At 38.2% G+C, this 25,934-nt stretch overlaps 1 protein-coding gene across 1 annotated transcript; it reads right to left on the bottom strand.

Annotated features, from left to right (window-relative positions):
• Positions 1-652: 652 nt before the first annotated feature.
• On the bottom strand, positions 653-25,706 carry LOC136821657 (mucin-17-like). Its single transcript, XM_067077866.1, has 9 exons — positions 25,413-25,706; positions 23,191-24,113; positions 19,524-20,448; positions 18,678-18,856; positions 9,895-18,112; positions 9,366-9,537; positions 4,357-8,861; positions 4,083-4,163; positions 653-3,481 (listed from the first exon to the last, which is right to left on the bottom strand). Exons 1-9 carry the CDS (start codon positions 25,459-25,461, stop codon positions 963-965), a joined length of 17,571 nt encoding a protein of 5,856 aa, XP_066933967.1. The 5' UTR covers positions 25,462-25,706; the 3' UTR covers positions 653-962.
• Positions 25,707-25,934: the final 228 nt, after the last annotated feature.

The following is a 25,934-nucleotide window of genomic DNA, read 5'->3' as shown; positions in this document are numbered from 1 at the left end:
CTGACTCTGCAAAAATCAAAAACTCATATCAATTTGCCATTTTTAATCCATCCAACCCGATTGATGTGTATATATGTTAACAATCAATCAGAAATTTCTAGCATTTAATGGTATTTTTGTCTCGATCCTCCGTCCGATACGTTAACAATCAGCCGATAAACCGAGTCCCAGAGACTTATAACATAAATCCTGACCACTTGGTTTAAAAGGGTACGTTTTTTTTGTATAAGGAACCTTAACATTGCTCTGACCCTGGAGTTCCTTATTTTTACAGAGAATTTAAGCCTCAAAGTTCCTTATCGAGTTCCTTATTTACATAGCTGCTAAGTTTGGATTCGCAAAAATTGAATTCCTTAAAACTAGTTTTATTATTCTCAGCCTGAGCAGTTACTAAACAATTCCTTATTTTTTGGACCATTTTCAGCCCCGAGTTCCTTATAAACGTGTTCCTTATTAAAAAAAAACGTGTATGACCATGACGCTTTTTGAAAGAGTGTTATTGTCTAACTCCCAAGTTACAAGTTTGATGCCAGTTTGAAATTTTGGATTTCAAAAAAAGTTTTCAAATAATGTTGCATTTTTTTATTAAAGTGATTGAAAAGTTATTTTTTTTCAGTTTTAATTTATCATTTTCTTTTTATTTCTTTATTTTCAATCTACTAAAATGCATTACAAAAATATAACTTCTAGAAATTAAAATATCTAATTCCATTTATATACTATCTATAGAAAACATATAACTATTACAATTCATTAAAAACTTATCTAGATCCTTTGTGGTTTGTCAAGAAGTCAGATTCTGAAAGACTTGGTTAGCGTACTCGAGTCCACACAAAGATATGATGAATCATTCTCGACAATATGAAAATCTGAGGTTCAGCCAATAAGAATCTCTTCCTTTAAATACTTTATCCATTCTTTCTTCGATCCATTCATTCATTTATTCATTCACTCAAATCGAATCAACGTCTTCGACGAAAATCTGGTTCATCATTAGATGGAGGTAAAATCTCTAAATCATTTCTTTCTAAAATATCTTGTTTTACTTTGGGAAAATATGATTTCTTAATAAAGTTGATATACGGTTCTTTAAATTTCTTATTCATTAATTCCTCATTGGAATGAAGTCCTGGGATCTGATCACGTGCTACATTCCGATTTAAAGATCTCGGATTAATCACATACTCCGGATTCAAAATTTCTCGCCAATTTACACCATCACTTAGAGCGTGTAAATCTAAAAAGTTCGGCTTTTTATAAACGGTTAGATAACTTGATTCTCCTCCTGGAGTTTTACTAAAACCACCGTTGAAAGCTGCCGCATCTGTGTTCGCTTTAGGAATAAAATTTCGTTTGCTTTCTATGTTTTCTTGTTTCGGTGTCGGATGATCGTAACTAGCGCGTTCCATTAAAACATTGTTATTCCCACTGCGCTCGGTTGGTTTTTCAAAGTTATTACCACTTGTGGTATCTACAAAATAATCCGTTGGAAGCTCAGGTGACGAGTCACTGTTTGCTGAATGCTTGGCTAAAGTACTTTCGATTTGCGATGTGTCTGCGCTAAATGTTGTCGGCATGATAAGCTGGCTTAATGACATTTTCTTTGAAGGCTCACCAGAGATTGTGATATTTTCCATCGATCCAGTGTTGGATGAATCATTTGTTTCTGGATCTATCAGCTCACTAGCTTCTGAAGCTGTTACTTGTTGGTTATTGCTTACGGAAGAGGAGTCTGATTCTGATATCACTTGGGAAAACGCTTGATTAGGTTCTGTTTGTGATTGGAAATATGAAGGTGGTGACTCCAGTGATGCTTTGTTGTCTTCTGGGATTGATTCGATTGGTGCTTCACTGACAGATTCTCTTTCTATATTATCTTTGACCAGAGAATTCGAATCCGGAGTAGGATACGTATCTTGTATGAATGGTTCTGGTGTGATATTGGATATACTTGATGCTGAAGTAGCAGGTTGTTGGATCTGGCTTGATTCTTCTGATGGTGGAGTTATTTGACCATCTCTGGCAATGGGATCTTGGTTATTTGAGGAACCTTCTTGTGATTGTTGTTCAGTAATGACAGATGTAGCCGCTGGCGTCGATTCTACCTGTGGAGCGATTGTTACTGAAGGTCCAGCATCTTGTTGATCATTAGTTGTAGTATTTGAAGAATCTCCTGCATTTTGTTGACCTCCAGTATTGGATAAAACAGCTTGATCACTAGTTGTAGTTGTTTGTGTATTTAGAGACGGTGTAGAGCTTTGTGTATCTAGTAGAGAGTTTTCAACCGTTGATGATTCTTGGAGGACAGTTCCTTTGTTACCAACAGGGATTTCTGTAGCAGTGTTTTGGAATTGTACTTTTTGTGCTGGCGACTGGGCATTTTCTTGAGTGGGGTTGGCACTCTCTAGTGGTTGGGACTGATTCTCTTCTGCTTGAGAGCTCGTTTGAGAGCTGATGATAGGTGGTTCCTTGTTCACAGGTACCGGTGAGTTTTCTTGGGTTGAAGTTTGATTTTCTGGCTGAACGACTTCAGCCTTGGCTTCCACTTGCGCAATCTCTTGATTCTCAACTGTTGGCATACCTTGGGAAGTCTGAGCTCCGTCTGGCATGTCAACTGAAGCTAAATAATTGAAATCACTGGACAGTGTTGTTTCACTAGTAGATACAGGAGCAAACGATTGTACACTTGGTTGAGATTCTTGTGATGGCTGACTTTCAAGAGGAGTCGGTTGAATTGCAACTGGAGCTGTTTCCTCGACTGAAGTTTTAGCTGCCTGCTCTTCAGTAGAAGTTGGAATATTTGTTGATAATGACGTATTCAAAACTTCTTCTCCAACTGTTGGTCCAGAGATGGAGTTAAGTGCATCAACAACAGAGCTAACAGCTTCAGTAGAACCCTTGTTTTGATCTTGTTGAGATGCAGGTGGTTGACCAACTAATTTGGTGAGTAAAGATGCAGCTGTGACCTCCTTGTCTTTGGAATCTTGTGTGGAATCCTTTGGTGATTGTGTGGTTACTGGAGGTGTTGGAGGAACGAAACCTGGTAACGTTTCAATAGGTAGAACTTGTTGATCAAAGTCATCCTCACTTGGTTGTGTTTCTGGTTGATTTGGATCAACTGGTGCTTGTTGTTGTTGGTGGTTGAACTCTGGATATTGAGGCTGATATCGATCCCAAACGTTGAAATTCTGTTTGGAGATATTGTAATTTGGGAAATTTTCAATAGTGCTTGGTCCAGGTTGAGGAGTTGTTGTGGTCGTCGAAGAAGTTGGAGATGGTTGATAGGTTATGGTGAGACCTGGTTCAGACATCTCTGGTGAAGATTCTTGGTTTTGTTGGTAAGCATCCTGTGGACCAGCAACCGGATATTGAAGATTCGGTGCAACAGTTGTGATGACTTTCGGTTCTTTGAAAAGAGATAAATCGTCATCCAGTTTTGCTTCTATTGGGATTTCCGACGTTGAAATTTCTGGCTTTGATTCTGAAACGGAAACACAAAAACTCTTACTTTATTGATTACTCTTAAGTTCCAAATAACCCCCTCCCCGTTTGCTAATTTTTCGAACATTTTTCAGCCCCACGGACCCTATTAGGATCCCCCCGTTTATTAATTTTTATGAATATTCAGCTGTCAAAGAGACGGCGTCTTATTTTGCTCTAAATAGCCTGATTTTAGCCTATATTTACCTTATTTTTGGGTTTTCAGAAGTACAATTTCCAATTTACAACCCCCCGGTAATTACGTCCCTCCCGTTTATAAAATTCTTGAAAATTTTCCAACCCCCCCTGTTTATTCGAACCTCCCGTTTATTTGGAACCTAAGAGTACCTGCACTTAGATCAATAGGTCAACTTTGAAACCCAGTACACTGAACTGGGTAGTTTAGGGCAATACATAAAAAGGAGATTTTTAAAAACAAAGAAACGCAAAAAGCCAATAAACATGAATGAATCAAAGTAAACTTAACTGTATTGACTTGTATTTACTTTTGTATTTTGTCTGAAGATGAATATAATGCAAAAATACACATTGTTGTTAAAAATGTCGAATATTATTTTAAATTGGGGGAGGCGTTTGCTTACCTTGGGAAGATTGTGTTGGTAGAAGTTCAGACATGATGAAAGGGATTGGAGTGGTCGTCGGTGATGGAGCAACATTGTTTTCTGTGAAAAATATTGTTGTTAGAAAATTAGAAAATTTAATATTTAAAAGGCTGATCTTGATTTATGACGAAACGGTTATGTTTTGGAAAAGCTAGAGACAATGACATGATATCTATTCATTTTGTTGTTGTCACAATTGTTGCAAAAAAATAAATAAATAAAAAACAAAGACAAAAGATGAAACTTTATTTACCTATTGGGGCAGGTGGTTGAGCTCCAACAACTTCGAAAGATTGCTCAGGGTTAACAGCGACCAATGGAGTAGCTGGTGTTGTGACAAATTCTTGATTTGTTGGTGAAACAGTTGTTGAAGACTCATCTTTTGTTGGTGTAGTGACACTTTCTTTTTCCGGTGAATATTGAGGTAGTTGTGTTGGAGTTAAGACAGTATCAACGAAAGGGTGTTTCTTTTGATCACCAATATTCTCATAATAGTCTTTCAAGTATGCATCATAACTTGAATATCCTGATTGTGAAATTTCTTCGTCCTCATCCACCTCAAGTACGGTGACTTTGTTATTGAAGACTTGGGAGGGAGTTGGTGATGGAGTTGCCACAGTTATAACTCGGTCAATAAATGGTGGTTGATTCTTATCAACCGCTTTCTCGTAATAATCCTTTAGATATTCCTCGTATGACGAAACTCCAGATTGAGTTATTTCCTCAGTTTGAGCTGAACTTTCTTTATTCTGTGTGGCTGGTTTAGGTGTCGTTTGAAGCTTTAAAACACTATCTACAAAATGTGGCTGGTTTTGATCGGCAACTTTGGCGTAGTAGTCTTTCAAGTAATCCTCGTAGCTGGAGACTCCAGATTGTGTTATTTCTTCGGTAGGAGCACCTGGTTGAGCCGTTATCGGGATCTTGATGACGCTGTCAGCAAAAGGCGGTTGATTTTCATCGTTGACCTTCTGGTAATAATCATGAAGATATTCCTCATAACTTGAAAATCTAGATTGTGAAATTTCAGTCACCTCTGGTGCTTGAGTTGGATTTGGCATCTTTGGAGTTTGAGTTGAGTTCGGCTCATTTATGGTTAAGATAGAATCTATAAAAGGTGGTTGATTTGGATCATTAATTTTTTGGTAATAATCTTTCAAGTACTCTTCGTATGTTGAAAAACCGTAAACGGAAGTCGAGTATTGATCTTGACTGACTGGTTGAGGCGTATTTAGTATTGGATAACTGCCAGAGTTATTAGATACTGCATTATTGGGTGTTTCTTGAATCATCATTGCAGGAGATGGAGTGGTGACTGGCTCTGGAACATATTCGATGCTATCTTGATTTGACATCGTTGTTGGCGAAGAGGTCGTTGTTGTAGAGTCAGTGATAAAGACAGCATCTTCATGTGGAGCAAGTGTGGAAGATTCAATAGATGTTGGGGATTGTGTTGTGGTTGTGGTGGAGGTTGATTCAGTGATGGAAAATGCATCTTCGCTGGACGAGGAATAAAGAGATTCTGGAGCCACCGTTGTGGTGATGGTAGCTGTTGTTGTGGCATTATTTGCTGATGTTGGGGGCTGAGTTGTTGCTGGGTTTGTTGGTGACTTTGTGGAAGATGGTTGTGTATTTTGGGCCTGTGTTGGTTGACCAGTTGTTGGAGATGCTTGTGTTGTTTGAAGTTTTGATGAAGACGTTGTCTCTGCTTTGGTAGCTGGTGTAGTTTGAGCATTTGGTGATGTTACTTTCATTGAAGATTGAGTGATTGTTTCTTCGGTGCTTGATTCTGTTGCTCGAGACGTCGGTGAAGTATTGGTTCTTGTAGTGACATCATTTGGTCTGGTGATTGGGTTGGTCATCAATGAAGATGGTGAGTTTGTACCATCACTAGAAACTGGTTTATTGGTTTTGAATGTAGAAGAATCAGAGGATGATTCTGTTGGATTTGAATTAGATTCTGATTCTCCTTGCGATGCAGTTGTTGATGGAGCTGTGGTGGTTGAGATTTCAGTGTTTGATTCTGTCTGTGTGGTGGTTGAAGTTGACGATTGAGTTGGATTCTCCGACGGATCCTGACCATTACTGTCTGTTTTTGGTAAGATCTCAATTTCCATCCAAGCTGGAGTGGTTGATTGTGGTGTTGTATTTGCTCTAGTAGTTGGGCTATTGGTAGTAGCTGCTTTTGTTGTTGGGCTATTGGTATTCACTGCTTTGGTTGTTGGACCATTGGTAGTCACTGATTTGGTTGTTGGGCTATTGGTAGTCACTGCTTTTGTTGTTGGACCATTGGTAGTCACTGGGCTTCCTGTTGGGGAAGTCACTGGCTGCGTTACGATAGTCCCAGAGGAATTCTCTTGTGTTGGGGTGTTTGTATCTTCAGTTTTTGCTGTTTGAGTTTGTAAGCCTTCTGGTTGAGTTGTGGCATCAGTGTTTCGGGTTGTGGGTTGAGGTGTGGTTGTGACAATAGTGTAAGGTTTTGTTGCATCAGGTTTTTGGCGATCCAAGGTGAATGATTGTTGAGTTGTGAGTGGTTTAGTTGTTGCTGGTATGTTCGTGGTGACTCTGGTTAGTTTTTTTGTGGTTGGCTTTTGAGTTAAAGGTCTGTTTGTGGGTTTGGTTTCCTCAGCTGATAGTTGAGTCGTTGTTTCCTCAGAGCTTGGTTGGAATCCCCCTTCATATTCAGACTCTAAAGCGTTGTCATCCGAAGAATCAACGGAAAAGTCTGCTGGAGCTACAGTTGAGGTAGTAGTTGTTGAAGTTGGCAAGGTTGTAGGTTGTGTTGGATCTTGAGTCGGCTGATTTATAGATGTGTTATCAATATTACCAGAGCTTTGGGTGGTGTTACCATTATAGAAATCTCTTATTTTATCCATGTAATGTTTCATGTATTCTGTATACGAAGAGAATCCCCATACAGAGCCTTCAGGTTGATCCGATGGTGCTAGTGTATTTTTATCCTGGCCTTGACCTTTAGATTGGCTTTGGTCTTGATTTCCAATGGTATCTTGGGTAGTCTGGAGTGCCGCCGAAGTTGTAGTGGAAGTGGTTGTAGGGTTAACTATATCTGTCGTCGCATCAACATCATTGGTCGAGGAACGATACGATGTACCGTATTCGAGCGATTCCTTAACATTGGCAACAGTTGGTAAAGGAGTGGTTGAAGTTGGATTAACAGATCCTATATTGAAATCAAAGTTGTTCATCTCTGAAAGAATGGAGGTAATATTATTGTTGGTGTCTTGTTTGTTGGGTGTAGGTTCTTGCTGTTTGCCTGAATTAGACCCTGGTGTAGTCGAATCTAGTTGTTTTGATGAATCCTCAGCATTTTCCTGTGGTTTGATAGCAGAATCTAATGTTGATTCTTGACCTTTGGAAACCGATCCTGTACCAGATTGTTGTGGGTTCTCGGCTGAATTTGATTCATCTTTTTCTTTGGTCTTGGAGGTTTCCAAATCATCATTAGTTGGTGATCCTTCACTACCATCTTCATCTGTGGTTTCTTCAGGTCCAGGTACTGGTAAACCTTCAGCCATGTTTTGTGCAACAGGTGTCATTGGTGTAGATTGAGATGCTGGTTGCTCTGTTGGTAAATATGGATTGAATGGTGATTCTTCTTCGACAGATTCATCCTTAGATTTGCTTTTATGTGTTTTATGTTCTGGCTCGTTGTTAGTGGCATTCAGTAGTATTTTTGTAGCGCTGGTGACATTTTTCAACAATGTACTCATCTTTTTGTAATAATCTTTCAAGTAATCGTCATATGAATTATATCCTGCATATTCGGTATTTGCATCACTGGGTTGATCAACACTTGGTTCTACCTTTGTATCTTGTAATACTGCAGATTGGTCAATCTCGTTGATTGGTCTATCATTTTCAACCACTTTTAAAGCTTCTGTCGGAAGAAGTGTGGAGATAGTTGACACAAGATTTGAATTTTGATATTGCTGTGTAGGTACTGGAGTTGTTTTTGGTAAAGCCACAGTTGTACTGAAGATATCTACTGGTGGATTCTCATCTTCAGAATCGTCTGAACCTTCTTTTCCTGGACCTTCAATTCCATAATCCATCTGTTGAAGTGTCGATGTCATTGGTGTTGAAGGCTTTGGTGTTGAAGGCTTTGGTGTTGAAGGCTTTGGTGTTGATGGCTTTGGTGTTGAATGTGGTTGGGTAGAAGGGGATGGCGTGCTTTGAAAACTCTCATAAAAGTGTTGTAGAAATTTCTCATAACTTGGGAAGCCTGAATATTCTTGCATTTCCTGTTGCGGTTGTTGTACTAGTTCACTTTGGTTCATTTGTTGTGATTCTTCAGGCTTTTGATAAGAGGTGATCGGTTCTGAGAATTTAGCTGATTTCATGCGTTGCTTAAATTGAGTAGATGTGACTGAGACAGGGGTAGGTTTTCTCTCATCCTTGTTCTTTCCAGTAGGAGAAACCTCTTTCAAATCACTAGTAGGATCAAGTGATGGTCTGGTTTTGTCATTACCAGGATTCTCCAAGTCATGGTAATTGGATGGTTGAGATACAGAATCGTTGGTTTTGTCCACCGGTGGTGGTATTGGAAGCAACCCATATGATAATGATTGGTTATCTTTGTTGTTCTGATTGTTCATCTCATTGGCAATCTCGTAATGAATAGGATCATTTGGATCGAACTCTGCACCTGGATGTGGTGTAGTGGTAGGTTCAGTAATTGCCAGTGATTGTAGATATTCATCAGTGTTAAGAACGGTTTGCTTGTCTGTTGCATTCTCAGATCTATGGTGTAACAAATGTTAACAATCATTTTTAAAGAATTAAAATGATGCTCAACCTTTCAAATCCGAGTGACGTGTATACGCGTTCTAATTCAATTTACCAAGGCCCAGACTTAAGGTTATAACTCCTGACCACTTGATTTAAAAGGTCACAAACGGGATGCTTTTTGAAAGAGTATAAAAATAGTTTTCCAAAAGTATCAAACCATTGTTTAACTATTTAAGTTATAAGCATTTATGCCATGGTTTTGGATTTAAAAATAAAAGTTGAAAGTTTCCAGATTTTTCAAGAAATTTGTATGCTGGAAAAGTTAAAATGAAAGCCTGATTAGATCAAAACGAAAGTATGGATTTGAGAGTAGCCCGGCTGGTGTAACGTGTTTGACGAGCGTTCAAAAAACGTAACGTGCTGGCTGTGAGTGTTTGAGAATATTAGTAGTTGCTTTAAAAGATGTGTAAATTCAAAAAATATTTATAAAGTAAATACTTTCAAACGAAGTCCTACCCATTCTTTTGTTTTTCCAATGTATCACTGAGAAGAACCTTGAGCACATTATCGTCAGTTGCAGTTTTGGGTGTGACAGTGGTGGCTTGCGGCGTAGTGGGTGCACCTTGTTGCGCATTATTATACAGTTGAGGTGGAAGAGGATTGGCTTCCGTCGGTGAAGGTGTTGTTGCTAGGAAAGTGGAAATCGTAAAGATGAAATAAAACTTAACAAAAGCTTTTTTATATAAGAACCAGTAAGTTTTGGATCAGGCTGGGCTGTTCTTAATTTATTTTGAAATTTTAAGGCATAAATGTTCTTACGATGCTCTTAACACTCTTAGTTTCTTTATACTTAAAAATGTAAAAATGTGTTAAAAATGGGTTTAAAATCTGCTAAATTTAGTAGTTTTTTAATTTTTCTGAAATCTGAGACTCAGAATTTTTCTTAATTTGTTCTTAGGTCTTGACCAGTTTTCAGACTCGCGTTTTTATGAAATTGTTCTTATTAAAAAAATGAAGAATATAACGAAAAGAAAAGAAAACCTACAAGTCTGGTTTTGATTGGTTGCGAAGTTTTGGTTGTAGCCATTTCCATTGGATTGTCCAACATTTTGGTTGGTTTGGTCTTGATTGTTTGGTAGATACGGGTTGATTGTTGATGCTTGATTTGTCGTAGGTAAGTATGGGTTGGGCGTGGTTACCAGAGTAGTGGTGGGTGTGGTGGATATAGAGGGCGTGGTAGGTGGCTGATCCTGGTTACTGAAATAAGGCGGTTGCATGCCTCCAGGCATCAGACCATCTTCTTTAGCTTCAATCCTAATAGTACCTTTGGTGGTAGAGAGCTTAGTTGTTGGTGGTTGGGTGGTCGTAGGGGCACCAGATAGGTAGCTGTCTATATTATACCCAGCTGATTTTAAAAGTTCTTTATATTGTTTCAAAGCTCCATCTACACTTAGTGTTGTTGCCTGGTTATCAGTCGGTGCTGGAGTAGTTGTGTTTCTGGAGGAAGTTACTTTTGATTGAGTTGTTCCTGGTGGTGTGGGGTTCAGATCTGAATCGTAAGCATTGTAGAGCACATTATTGTTTTCTTGTTTTATGACTGGAGGGAAAAGAGTTGTTGAAGTGGTACTGAATTGGGAAGATTCTGGTTGGTCATGGGTGTCGTATTCTGCATTGTCACTTGCCATAATTACCGGAGGAAATAGAGTCGTAGAAGTAGTGCTCACTTGCTGAGGTTCTGGTTGGTCGTATGGACTGTATTCAGCATTGTTGCTTTCTGCTTTAATAATTGGTGGAAAGACGGTTGTAGATGTTGTCCTTGCTGGTTGGTCGAAAGAGCTACTATCTTGATTTTGATCATCTTTCACATCATCACCGGAGACTGTTGATGTCTTTGAGTTTGTTGTTTTAGATGGAGTAGTTACTGGAGGTGCAGTAGGATTCAATTGAACATCTTGTGGTTGGTTATATGGATTGTATTGCGAGTTGCTGTTTTGTTGCTTAATGATTGGAGGGAAAATAGTCGTTGTTGATTCTGAAGTCTTGGTAGGAGATTTATACGGCTCGTACGAAGGTTTGCTGATGTCTTCACTTGGATTGAAATTCTGATTGTTTTTTTGAGTTGGCGATGTCGTTGTTTTTACGTTTGTTGTTTTGGATTTGGTTGTTGCTGGAGGTGTAGTAGGGTTTGATACATATTCCGGTTGATCATATGGGTTATATTCGGCATTGTCTTCTGCTTTAATAATTGGTGGAAAAAGAGTTGTGGAAGTTGTGCTTGATGATTGGTCAAAAGAACTGACACCTTCGGTAGGATTCTGTGTTACCGTTTGATCTTCCAATGGTGTTGGCGTGGTTGTGTTTCTGATGCTGGTTGCAGTGTTTGGAGTTGGAGGTGGAGTTTGGTTTGACGTTGGTGAATGGTCAGAATTGTAATACGAATTACCGGCTCCATCAACTGGGTTTTGATTATCAACCATCCGAGGAGTGGTCGATGTTTTGGCGTTGGTAGCACCTTTCTGAGTTGGCGATGGTGTTTGATTCATAGTTGGTGATTGATATTGGAGTCTTTGGTCATTAGAACTTTCGTAAACAGCATTCATTTGAGCATTTAAAAGTGTTATTGTAGTTTTTGTTGTTTGAGGAGTCGTTGGTGAATTTGTAGGATTCATCGGAGTAGGTCGTTGTGATTCTTCTTGAGATTCAAAACGGTTTGCACTTTGTGGATATGTAGGACCTTGGACACCATCATGATCACTCAATAGTGACGTTGGCTCCGGTGAATTTGATGAATCTGATTGATATTCAGCATGCCTGTTAGTTTGAGGATATGTTGGACCTTCAACACCACCATGAGATCCTGGTGATGAAGTCGTGGTTGTGGAATTCAATGGCCGATTAGTGGTCGTTGGGGCATTCGTTGGTGATTCTGAGCCTGATTGACCTTGGATATTAAGTTTGTATTGGTTATTATAGAGTAAAGGAGTACTCGTTGTTACAGGTGTGACTTCTGTGTTTGAAATCTTTGTTGGTGCATAAAGAAGGTCTTGGTAATTTATGTTTGCACTTGTTTGTTGGATGGTTGGACCTTTGACGCTGAAAGTGTTAGTAGGTTTGTTGGCAGCATTTGGTGTTGGCAGCTTCGAAGTTGATTGTGAAACAGTTGGTTGACTGTTCGTATCCATTCTTTGCGTCAATGGTTCATCAGAATCCGGTCCTGGTACACCATTTGTTGACGAGGTTGTACTTGAATCTGGTTTTTCTAAAGTAACATTACTGGAAGATTCCTTAACGTGAGTTTCAACTGTCTCGATTGCCCATACGTTTAACTTCTGTGGTAACCCGGGCATTGGAGCTGGTGTAGACTCATAAGGATTGACTATATTGACATCTTCAATCGGACATGGGAATCCAGGGACGCAGCTAGAAGGTGGCGATAGGAATGGAGGTTGTTGCTGGACGCAGCCAGGAGGACAGCCACCGGTAGCTTGGATGCAACCATTGCAATCTCCAGTAACCGGTACTAAGGGCAGTACTGGCTGTGCCACGACTGTTTGATTCTCTGATTCTTCTGGATAACCTGGCACAGGGACAGGAACTGGCTTCGATGTTGAATTATCAGATTGTTTAGACATATCTGATGATTGGAGATATGTAGGTGCAGCGGTGGTCAGTTTCTGATCATTTGCACAAGGCCAATTAATTGGTAGACAGATAATCTTGTAGCTTGTCTTTGTGTAAACAATTGTAGGAGAACCAGTAGGTCCATTCTTGTTCTTTGATGTTTCTTGATCTTGGATTTCTTGGTCGTCGGGTACTCCGGGACCAGCGACCCCTTGACCTGCATTTGGCTGGTCTGTATTGGTTTGTCCTGTACTTGTTTGACCAGAGGTATTACCAGCACTGTTCTGTCCTGTATTCTGACCTGAGTTGTTTTGATCAGCATCGCCAGGACCAGATATTCCTTGACCTGCGCTGCCTTGTCCTGCATTACTTTGCCCAGTATTTGATTGATTAGCATTATCAGAGGTATTATCAGTATTTCCTTGTCCTGCATTTTGGCCAGAGTTTTGATCATCATTCCCTGGACCAGAAATCCCTTGACTTGCATTGTCTTGTCCAGAATTACCTTGACCTGTTTTTCCTTGACTTGTACTTTCCGGAGTATTGCCGGCATTGTCATGCCCAGAGTTTTGATCACCATTGCCTGGACCAGAAATCCCTTGACTTGCATTGTTTTGTCCAGCATTACCTTGACCTGTTTTTCCTTGACTTGTACTTTCCGGAGTATTGCCGGTATTGTCAAGCCCAGAGTTTTGATCATTATTGCCTGGACCAGAAATCCCTTGACCTGCATTTTGACCAATTTTCCCTTGACCAGCGTTGTTTTTACCGTGGTCATTGTCATTTGAATCAGTATTACCATTCTGACAGCAATTTCCTTGACCAGGGCTGCTTTGCCCAGGGCTGCAACAGTTGTTTTGATTAATTTGGTTTGAACTTGATTGACTTTCCTCTTGTTGAGCTTTGGATGTCGACGATACTTTATTACTTGGTTTAGAGGTACTAAAAGGTTTTTTGGTTGGGGATGCTTTGCCATTCTTGTTTGCTGTTTGGTTACCAGAAACTTTGGTTGGTTTGTTGTTTTGAGACTTTCCACTTTGTGGTTGCTTCTCAGTTTCCACATTGTTCGGATGTGTGAATGGTATTGAATCTTGTGGATTCTTTGTGGTCATACGAGCTGTTGTTGGTCTTGAAGTTGTTGTAGGTGTAGTGTTCGTTTGTAGTGTTGTAGTAGTTGTGGCAACCGTTCTTGTAGTGGTCGCCCAAGGATTTGTTTGTTGTGGAGCAGGTGTTGGTGTCTTTGTTGCAGCGTTGGTAATTGCATCTTCAATGTCTTCATCTTCTTCATTATCCGTATTGGAGGATGCTGAGCCACTATTTTGTTTGCTGTTCAGACCTGATGATCCAGTTGTTTTTGGACGAGATGTGGGAGAAGCTGTCTTCATCGAAGATTGAGTTACTTTATCAGAATCACGAATCTTCTTGCCTTTGGACGTGTTTTTAAGGTTACCGTTGTTGCCGTTGTTGCTTTGTTGTGTATCAGTGACGCTTGGTGATTGACTTGGATTCTGCAAACTGTTTTCTTTGTCATTAGATTTATCTTTGTTGCTGTTAGAAGATGCTTTGGGTAGATTCGAGCCTTGATTATTTGTATTCGATTGGGAAGGATGTTTAGGAAGATTCTTACCACTTTGACCTGATGTTGGAATTACTTTGCCCGGGTTGCTTTGTAGTTTTTCTTTGTTCTTATCTTTTGAAGACTGAAAAGTGGGTTTCGATGATGGTGCTTTGTTTTCTGTCTTCAGTGTAGAAGGGAGAGACGATTCAGATTTCTCTTTGTCGGCCTTGTTAGCTTTTGGTATCGGCATTGGTCGGGATGCTTTCTCGTCTTGCTTGTTTTTATCGGTAGATGATATTTCTTTGTTATCTTTTTCGGCTTTGTTGTTATTCTTGGAAGAATCTAAAGATCCTTGTTTCATATTCTTCGAAGGTAATGGAGAAGATCCAATTCCTTGGGTTGGTTTATTTGGATAAGAGGATGAGGGCCCGGAGCTGCTTCCACCAGACTTATCAGGCTTAGAACCAGATTTGGGGCCATTGCCATTAGTAGTTGGTGGTGATGCATTGGATTGCTTATTAGATGCAGACTTTGGTCCTTGGCTATCATTAGGTTTTCCATTTCCTTTATTGCTATTGTTATCACCAATAGAAGGTACTTTATTAGATGGAGGAGGAGTATTTGATTGATTTACACTTGATGGTTTTGAGGATCCTTTACTGTTTCCTGGTGGTGGAGAATTTGCAGATGGTGCTGATGAACCTTGCTTCCCTCCAGAGCTAGATGGTGAGTTACCAACCCCTCCATTGTTGTTATTTTCTCCTGATGGTGATGCTCCGGGTCTGTTAGTATCTGGAGTATTGCTTCCTGGTTTATTCTGCCCAGTTGATTGACTTGAGCTTGATGATCCTTTATTGCTCCCTTGAGGTGGAGAGTTACTAGCGCCTCCATTACTGTTACTACCTTGAGATGGTGATGTATTGGTTGAAACTCCTGGTCTGTCTGAACCATTGTTACCAGGTTTATTCTGTCCATCAGATTCTTCTTTATCGTGAGGAGGTGGACTCTTTTCTTTATTCTCATAATCTTGGTTATTACCATATTTTCCTGAATCAGATCCATCAGATGTTGTTTTGTTGCTTGTCACTTTGATTGGCATGTGTTTTGCAGAGCTGACAGTTGCTCCATGGACATTCATACCACTTGCACTTTGAGAATCACCGTATTTATTTGGTGATGGTGTAGTGGACATTGATAAAGAACCCCAAACAACTTTGATGTCCTTGCTCGTCTTAGATTCACTCACAACAGGCTGAACTGCTACACCTTTGGATGGATTTAATCGGAAATCGATCCACTTTGGTATTGATTGTGTAGTAGATGTTACCGAAGATGGTGTAGGACGAGGTGCCTGTGTTTTGATGCTGGAATCTTCGACAACATCGTCTGTTTTGTTAGTTGCTTTTGTCTGTTCACCTAAATGAACAACATCTGTCAAGGTGACAGGCCCTGGTGCAGTTAATGTTAGATCTGATGAGATCGCTGGTAACTGAAACACCTCCATACCTCCTTCTAATGCTATATCAGGAGGGTTAGCATTCAATGTTTGTTTATTCTCATTAGGAGGTGTGGCTTTGGATATCCCGCCCCAAGTCACCTTTATGTTCTTGCAACAACTGATATCCTGGCGTTTTGCGATAGTACTTCTTTTACTACAGCAGTTATGTTTGAAATGTGGATTTTTTGCACTTTCTTCACAGCATGTTAGATTCCTGTATCTGACACTGTCTTCAATTATGTTTGGGTGACTTTTAGTGGACGATGACATTATCATCAAGTCATTATCTTCAGGCTCTTGAGATTCTGACTTTTCATGATAAAGCTGGTTAATTGGTGCAAATCCTTTTGGATGGTTAGGAGATTTTGCCGAATATTTTTGCTGGTTCGGTACTTCAGATTCTGCAATCTTCTGGCGATTCTGACCTAGAGAGTCAAATTCTGTGTTCTGTTTGTTCATTTGAGTTTTACCCGACGAATCGTCTCTTTTGTGTTGAGATTCTGATGTCTTCTTCTGATGGTTATGATCAGTGTTGGTGATAACAGATCGACCAGTTCCTTGAGAAGTTTGTTCTTCCTCTTTATCATCCTCTAGGTCATCCAGATTCTCATCCTCGTTCATGAAATCATCTTCATCTAAATCCAACTCATCACCAGATTCGATATGATCCCTCTTGTGATGCGATTTCTGTCGTCGTATATTCTCCAAAATCAATCGTTTTGGGAAATAGTTTTTCACGTTGAGTTTGAATGAAGACTTCTTGGTACCGTTATTTTGACGAAGAGGTTTCTTGGTCAACTCTAAATCAGGCTCTGTATTCTCATAGCTCATTTCAACAATTCCTGAATTCGGATCTTGATTACCAACACTGATCTCTTCAGATTCTTGAGTTGGTATGATTGCAATGAGCGAGCGACCGCTTAAGGCGTCCGCGTCATCCTCAGCAGATCCGCTTTCACTCTCACTGCTTCCGCTACCATCTTGGATTTCAACATCATTTTCTGTAAACAACTTCGAAGATAATGGTACATGTTTTCGTTTTCGTATCATGATCATTTTGATACGTTTTCTTCTAGATTTTGCTTTTCCAATCCGTCCTAAATTTGGATTGTGTTGTTGTTTCTTATGCTTTGATGTTTTCGTTTTTTTTGCTTTCAAGTTTCGCGGTTGACGTGTTTCTACAGCATCATAGAATATACTGTCTGCTCGTTTTTCACGCTTCTTGTTATGTTTAATTTTCGTTTGACCAATAGCTTTGGAGGTTTCAGAAAACATCGTAACTTTCGTTTTCATTTGAGAGTTATTCTTTGAAGAGGATTTAGTCTTTGAATACTTTGACGATTTTCCTTGCTTTTCAGGGACAGCTCCCCATGTGTCAGATTTTGGATCATATTTCATTTGGACAGGGTTGTTAACCTTTGAGCTCCTTATCAAAGGCTTTTCATGCTTTTTAGTGTTGTTTTTATCTCCTTTCTTTCCGATCACAGGTCCCGAAACAGCACCCCATGTCTTAGAATTAGCATCAAATTCCATTCGAGCTCCTTGTTTTCCTTTAGTTTTTCTTTCGCCATTCTCCTGCCTTTTAGTACTGTTTTTATCCTCCTTGCCATCAAATGTAGGTGTAGAAACAGCACCCCATGTTTTGGTATTATGATCATAAGCCATTTGAGCAATTTTCTTATCAGTCGATTTCCTTTGACCACCCTCCTCAAAGTTTTTCGCTTTAAACTTCTTCTTTTCTTCGTCGGTATTTTTAAGCTTCAGACTACCCTTTGAGACAGCGCCCCATGTTCCAGTCTTCGAGTCGTAAACAAGATCTGCACCTTGTTTTCCATGTGCTTTCGGCTGGCCAAATCTCTTAGTGCTATTCTTTCCATTGTCACCCACAAAGCTTTCTTTCTGGTCTTTATTGACTACTGCGCTCCATATCTTTTCCTTTGGGTCATACACCATATCAACATGCTTGGCTTCACCACCAGTTGATTTCAAATGCTTTTTAGTACTGTTGTCAACAGCTCCAACGTGTTGAATCTGTGGAACAGCACTCCAGGTTTTATCGTTAGGATTAAAGGTAATTTGGGTAGCAAAATTTGGTTTAGGGAAGTTATCTTTCCCAAAATACGATCCTTGATTCTTGCTTTTTCCGGAAGAAGGAGCAGGCATCTGTGGTGGTTGTTGATTCTTAGGGCCCTTCGGTTGAACCATAGTTTGTGATTGCCCTGGAGTTGGAGGGTTCGATACATTAGGAGGCGGTTGTGGTTGTTTCGGTGCTTTGGGTACTTGCTGTGGAGGAGCTGGTGGCTGCAATTGGTTGCCACTACCATCGTTCCCAGGTTTGACACCTCCAGAGTTGGATCCACCGGAGCTTCCACCTCCTTTTTTTCCTTTCGACTTTTTACCCTTCTTCTTCTTTTTCTTTCCTTTCTTCTCCTTGGAATCTTTACCAGCGTTCTTCTCTTTCTTCTTGTCTTTCTCCTTTTGAGCTTTGGGAACGATCGGTTTATAATTACACCCACTTCCAGATCCAGAGCCTGCTCCACTTCCAGAAGCACTGCTGCAATCTACTTCAACTGGCATCATTACGACCTAAGGAAGAAAGACAAGTAACATCAGTCAAAATTCTGTTTTATCACTTAAAAAAGCTTGAATTTCTTTCTTTACCTTCTTAAGCGTTATTAGCATATTCATGTATTAAAATTTTCTTTACTGAAAAGATTGTCCGTGATGCGAAAAAAAAACCTTTAGTTCGAATCCCTATTTTAATTCCCATCTGAGAAAAATTGCTAGTCATCGCCTTTGACTTTTTTGATAATGAAACATATATGGATTTTGTATCCTAAGTAAGAATTTTTATATGAAATTCTAATCTCAGCTGATGGGAATAACTTCATCAAACACTGACATAGGGGTGTACGTAATAGGAGAGGCAAATTTTATTATCTTAAGTTAGAATCAAATGTATGTGAAAAGTCTCGAGTAGAAAAGTCTTAAACGAAATCATCAATCGTAAAACGAGTAGGTTTCTGCTCTTTCTCTAGCGAAAAGAGTTCTTATAGATATATAGGAAATATTACATCTGTACCAGGATTTATCTCTACATAGGAAGTATATCTGTAGAGGTCTGCGATTCAGACTATAAAACGAGTCAAACCTCTTTATCATCTTCGCCTTCTATATCTCCACGAACATTTCCGGTAATTGTATCGCCATCACTGGTGATAGATTCAACTTCATTTCTGGTACCAACAAATCCACCTATGGCATTCTGTTGAGCAACATCAGTTGGAGTGTTGCCAATAGGCTCGACTCCATTACTGGATCCAACAAAACCTGGCAATGTTGAGAAAAACTGTTATTAGAAAATTATTGTAGAGGGTTTTTATCTTCTTCTCTTAGAGTGCTCGATAAGTTAATAGAGCGTTACTATAATAAATAGTTGACACAATATCATGTTTCCTCAGAGTTTCATGGTGCTCAGGCACCAAGATTTTCACTGATGATTGGTGCCTGAGCACCATGAAACTCTGAGCTTGAAACATAGATATTGTGTCAACTCTTTATTACATTATATTAATAGAAAATTATAAATCTTCACCTGAAATCTATATCGAGTGGTTAGCCAGAACTTTCGCGTTCCGTATTCATTTTCTAGTCAACCCTCAACTACTTCCAGACTATGGTTCAAAATTGAAAATCTGATTTTTAGATTTAGAAGAGGGTGAATTGTCTTTTAAAAATATTAACTGATTTTTAAATGAGTGAGGAAGATAGATTCTTAAAGTAAGTGAATTGTCTTTTAAAAATATTAGCTGATTTTTAAATGAGTGAGGAAGATAGTTTCTTAAAGTAAATAAGTACGGTTACGACCGCAGTCTGAGTCGACTCGAAGGCTCCTCTTTCAATAGCTTTGACTTGGCCGGTGATTAAACCCATGAACTTCGCACTACAGTTACAGGTAGATTGTAAATGAAACTTTAAAGAGTGGGAAATAACTTACCTATGGGGATCTGTTGATGCGTTAATTGATAAAGATAATCATTCCGTAAATTAGGATTCTGAACAACTTTGTCCATCAGATGATTGATGATTTCGTTTGAAGTGTTTTTAGCAGTTTCATTAGCTTCTTTCAATGGAGCAACCAATTCATTCAGTGTGTGAGGGCCTGCATCAACTTCGCGAGACATTGTCATATTCTGAAGTGTCTGGTTGCCCATATTGTGAACATTTTGCCTAACTGAAGTCGTTGGTTTAACAGATTGTACAGATTTTTCTTCGCTTCGAAGACTCTCATTATCCGTTTTCGATTTTTGTTGGATCTGTTGTTTTTCAGCCTCCGGAGAGTAAGGTTTTACTTCGAATTGATATTCCCCTGATCCACTCCCGCTACCAGAACCACTAAATTCAGAGCCTGCTTTAACGTGTTTTTGTGTTTTCTTGGTTACAATATCACCAGAACCAGCAATCCAATCTTGATCAGGGTCATTTTGCTTGCCATTGTTAGCTTTCTTATCGAATTCTTTCTCTCTTTTATTCGAATGTTTGTGTTCTTCTTTCTTCTCTTTTTTCTTTGCTTTTTGATTCTGAACAATGTTATCTTTTACAGCTTTGGCTATATCAGAACTGCTGACAATCCAGTCATCTTCATCTTGACTGACTTTGATATTCCTCGCATTTTCCTTACTGTCAAACAAATATTCTGGTTCGCCAGTCATTTCAATGTCGGCAGTGAATCCGCCGCTTCCGCTCGCTACACTACCAGTTTCACTTTCGGTTTCATATTCATCAAGCGGGATATTACGTTTCCGCTTTACACTACTAGCGGCAATAACATCGTTTATTAGGTTTTGAGGATTTGGATCTTCAGGATCAATGAGGTAAGATGGATTCGCAAAGACCGGATCGAGTGATTTCATCGCCAAGATCTGCAAATGCAAAGGGGAACAAATGAAGTTAATTTTGAAACCTTAAAATAAATTTTTGCCATGATACCTCCACCTCCTCTCCAAAAAAAGGAAAAAAGTATAAAAAAGATATTATTTAAAAGACAACATTCTCCACTACTACAAATTCAATAGCTCTGAGCAATTTTTCTAGTCTCGTGCAAGAGTCATTTTGAAAAAATCAGTTAAAATAAGATTACAAAACAAAGCTAACCATTGAAACATTCTTTAATAAATCTGTCACAAAAGTATGTAGACACTTTAGTTTTTTTACCTTTTCACAGCGTCAATTCATGCTATGTTAAAAAGTTAGACAACGATGGAAATAATATTTTAAAGGAGAATAATCTAAAGGACAAAGATTTTTAAAAAATTGAAAAATGAAGAAGATTAATTTCAGAAATCGTGACATTTAAACCTTGCTGATTTCAAATCTGTGTTCAGATTTTGCGTATCTATCTTGGATAAAAAGTTACAGCCCTTTGAAGTAGTCCTAAAAGGACCAAAAATGACCAACTACAGCAAAAATTACCAACTTCACAGTGCTGTAATTCTTTTTCTACACACACAACACAGATTTGAAATCAGCAAGGCTTAAATTTTCTAAATAGCCTAATATCACGATATTTGAGCCCGTAGAAAAAATCTTCACTTTTCTTCTTCATTTTTCAATTTTTTTAAAATATTTTATCCTTTAAGTTATTCTCCTTGGAAATACCTTTCCAACGGTGTATAATTTTCTAAAATGGCATAACTGGATGGATGTTGAGAAAATGCTCAAAAGCTAAAGTGTCTACATACTCTTGAGATAGACTTTAATAAGGGATTTTCTGAAATACAAAAATCAGTAAAAACTCTTTATCATCCATTTGATTCATTGTTAAAGAATGAAGAATGCTTTACAGATATGTAATAAAAAAGATTAAAATACAGAAAACAATCAACCAATTCCTTAAAATCATAAACATCGAGTTATTCCGAGTTACCAACAACGAGTTGGAATGGTTACACGTGTCCTTGTGGCAGCAATGTAGATTGCATTCAGATTTCACGCCACATATATTCTTTTCAGTACAATGTCCTTCCCACGTGCAAAATCGTCTCAAAAGAAAGCCATTCATAGATTTTTTAGTGTAGCATGTATCTGCTGGATAGGGGCACCGGATCGTATCATTAACACGGTCCGGTCGGGTATAGGAGTAATCAAAACACGTTATCGCTGTTTGGCAGATGGACGGAAAACATAGAATTTCCAATAGAATTTCAATACGCATTGTTTGTAAGCGTTCTTTATCTATCTATCGCCTCTAACGTTTACGTACACTTATTTTGTCACTTTTGTCACTTTAAACCCACAGATTGAAAATTAGAACAAACTAATTACTGCATATTTTACTCAATTAGTGGTAATTATACTCCAACAGGACGTTTCACCGAAGTCTTTTTGAAATAAGACTCGAGCCAACGGTAAAACTCTTGAGACTCTCAGTCCAACGAAAGCTGTATAGAAAGATGGTATATGCCTTTTAACGACCAGTTCTACCAAATTAGTTAATAGAATTATGAAGCATCAAAATACTGTTTTTGGGCCCCAAAAATAACACTCAAAACTCATTTTTTATTCTGTTTAAGAAAAAAACCCTATGGAAGACTTAAATTATTCAACAACTGGCGAGTTTTTTCTGCACATGAAAATATCTTGAAAAATCTTTTTTTGATGTATGAGAAAATTTTGTAAGCGCTCAAAGAAGAACTGAGAAGGTGACATTTATCATTCATTCATTCATCTAGTTGAATTTTTCACAATCAGTTTTAAAGGAGATAGAAATTGGTGTAGAAAATGATTATTTGAAAATAAAATCAAGACATTCTCTTCACAAAAAATTCCAAACAAAACGATCAATCAGAAAAGCCGAAAACGACGAAATCGCTATATTCAAATGAATGATTGATTTGACCTACCCTGTAGATACAAGAAGACCGCGAGTGAAAATGGGACAACATCTCTAAAATCAATGATTGATTTAAACCAAATTATAAATTCAATGGACTTTCAAAAAAATACCAATAATTCATATCCTCAAATTTAAAATTTGGGATTTTTAAGTGCTTTAAAGTACGGTTGGAACGTAGATTTTTAACTCTGAGCTTAGGATAAGACTGAGAATATAGTCTGGAAGCCGCTTAACCCCTCCCAAATCGAGAGATTCGATGAAACTGCAATTCTCGCCCGGTCTTTAAATTCCGAAAAACCTTAAAATACCCAAAAGTGCCAATATATTTCGGCGCCAATTGTACTTTCACAAAGTACCAAGAATATTCGAGACAATAAAAATGAAAAGTAAATACACTCAAATTCTTATGGTTCTTATTCCGATTATGATTCTAACCGGTCGCTAAAGACTGTACAGAAATTCCGAGCTCGGCCAAGTTCGTGATTGAAACGAGATCACATCGTTCGAAATCTAGAATTCGAATGCCATGAACGAGCTTTTGACGAGCTCGTTGCAATGACGAATTGAATATTTAAGAAACAGAGTTCGAAAAGAAACCGATAACAGAACGTAAAAACTGCCGCCTTAAAAACAATGAAAGTTGAAATTCTGATTTATTTAAAATCATCAAATTCTTATACAGTATTTCATTTTCAGTTGAAATAAATGACCAGATAAACTTTTTGAAGATAGAAAGAGTAAATTTAAAAAAAAGGAAGAAAATATGTACCTTATCAATGTGAGGGTCGTGTTCTATGACGTCATACTTGGCGTTGAACCTCGGTGCTCTCGGGATGATATCTTTTTCATCTTGCTCTCTCGACGAATCAGGAGAAGGAATACTATCACGTGACGATTCTATTGGCCAAACACGTGTTGAGTAAATATCTCGCGGGTGTGGGATTATATCACGTGACATTTCTTTTCTTTTACGAACTAGTAAAGCGTCATTTTGATCATTGGCATTTTCAAAAATCTTTGCAATATTACCAAGAATCTCTGACGGGCTTTCTGACGATTTTACCGGATGAATATACGACTTTTTATGACGCTTTTTGATGGGAACAGAAGAAGTCGCAAAATCCTGCAACATATCATCGCTCAAATCAAAATCCTCACGTTCAATATGACTTCGTTTGTCTCGTTCATCGTCGTTATCATTGTCGTTAGAATCCTCATTTGTCGTTGGACCGAGCGACTCCGAGAATTGACGAATCTTAGTATTCAGATCTACATTATCTTCGTCATCTTTAGACTTTACAGGTTTATCTGTGAACTTTTTCTTATGTTTTCCGAATTTACGGCGTCGGTCATCGTCGACTTTACGTTCATCCGAGTCCATTTTCTGAGAATCCTCTTGAAGAGAGGATAAAGCCGAGTCTTCAAACGCCGAGTCATCCTTAAGCGCGGCGAGTTCGTTACGTTGTTCCAATAAAATACTGCCTTGCATAGCTGACATTGCAGGATCTTCGACAGTAGATTTATCATTATAAAGCCTGCGAGCATCATCATTCAAATCGTCTCGCTTATTCAACTGATGTGATTTCCCTTCATTTTTGTTTTCGTAAAAATTCGGGTCTTGTTCGGTGATGTGAGAGTTGTCATCATCGTTTTCCCATGAATATTCGAGTCGGAAAGCTGGATGTGATAAAACTAAGGGAGAAAAAAAATTGAAACAATAACAATATGTTGGACTAATCTTTTCGCTATAAAAATCTAGAGAAAACTTTTCGGAGAATAAATCGAAACATTATTATAGTTCGATCGAACGTTCCAAATAATTATGATATTCATGATATGCACCATTGCAATGTCTTCTGACATCACATCATGGACATCATGAATAGCTAACTGGTTGCAAGTGACGTAAAATCAGTCAATACGTCACTTTCAACCAATCAGCTATTGGGTCTGTGGAAAACATTGCAATGGTGCATATCATGAATTAAATAGGTTCGTTATGTATTGCATAGGTTGATGGCAAATAGGCACACCTGGTATCAAGGTGGGGAAATTAGTTGTCTACCGATTGTAAACTTATACTATGAGCAAAAAATTTAAATATAATCAAAAACACCATGTTGATATTGAAGATTTGTTAAAGAGATATTCAAGGAAACTCGTTTGCTACAATAATTATCCCTCGTTATAAACCTGGTGCGTTGTTTTGAACATGAGTTAGCAATAGTCATTTAAAGTGAAATCATTTCCTAAACAAACTACGATTAAATCGAAATTAGATTGATCAATAAAATTCAGGATCTTAAAATGTGCCGTAGCTTAATATTTCCTCAACCAGAAATTGAAATGAGCAAAAAGGATTGCAAAATTTGTAAACATTTTAGAAGGACGTTGATACACCCTTTTTTATAAGACTAATAATGTTTTTCTATTTCATCTTGGATATTCTTAATTTTTTGGGAACCTAGATTAGCTAACATGCAATACTAACCTCAAGCAAAATTTTGGCATTTTTGAGAAACCTTTGAGTATTAGGGGACAATTGGCAATTTACAGGTAAAATTCTCAAGAATATCATCATTCTAAAGTTCCAATAATCTTATAAAGTACATTCTTATAAAATTCGTGTATTTCACAATGAGCTTTAAAGGTCAAGAGTTTCTCAATTCTTTGATTAGATTTTTTCGCCACTACCATTAAAAAAAAAAGACGAGAGCAAGCTTTTTTACACCCCTGTCTCACAGCCCCGGTGGAACTTATTTTTTCAGTGGGGATATAAATCCCTATTGAAATACCAATGGGGATAGAAATTCCTTTGTTCCAAGGTTAAACAATTTAGTGGCAATAGTTTTGAAGCGCAATTTTTAATCATTGAATTTCGAATGGGGGTGAAATAAAAGTTAATTTCCAAGTAGGTCTATAATTCTAAGGAATTTTCCCACTGGAGACAAAATCCTGCCTTCAAAATTAGTATCTAGAAATTGGCCTCACCTGTGTTTAGAATGACCAAAACAGTAAAACACTGCTGTAGAACGATCATAATATCAAAGATATTAAGATGAAGTGACGAGATCTTCTAAACAAAAATCACGTTATCATCTGTCATTAGGTTACCAGGAAATTTCTCATCCAGCAAGTTCCAATAGAATATACACCGACATTACATTACAAAATAAAATCACCAAAATATTCAAAATTTTCTTACACGAGAAATAAAATTTAAAAAGATCTTAGGATTCAACATAAATTATTAAATCTTATGAAAAACGAAAAAAAGTAGAATTTGACACATATTGGGTATAAACTTTTCAGTTGTTAAAACATTGACTATAAGACGCTACGGTTGGTTAGTTGAAAAGATTAGGAGATCACTTGTTTGAAAAAGATCAGTTTACTTAAACAGCGTTGAAAACATATGTTTGTTTACTGGTTTGTAGCTTAAAAGGATTTTCATTGTATTTTAATTGTGGCACAGCTCATTTTTGGAAATTTCTTCATTTTAAAGTGATTTTT

This window comes from Clytia hemisphaerica, unplaced genomic scaffold (assembly GCF_902728285.1).
Source record: "Clytia hemisphaerica strain Z4C2 unplaced genomic scaffold, Clytia hemisphaerica genome assembly, whole genome shotgun sequence".
NCBI lineage: Eukaryota > Metazoa > Cnidaria > Hydrozoa > Leptothecata > Clytiidae > Clytia > Clytia hemisphaerica.
The sequence above is the reverse complement of the archived record's forward strand: the minus strand, read 5'-3'. Positions and strand labels throughout refer to the sequence as shown.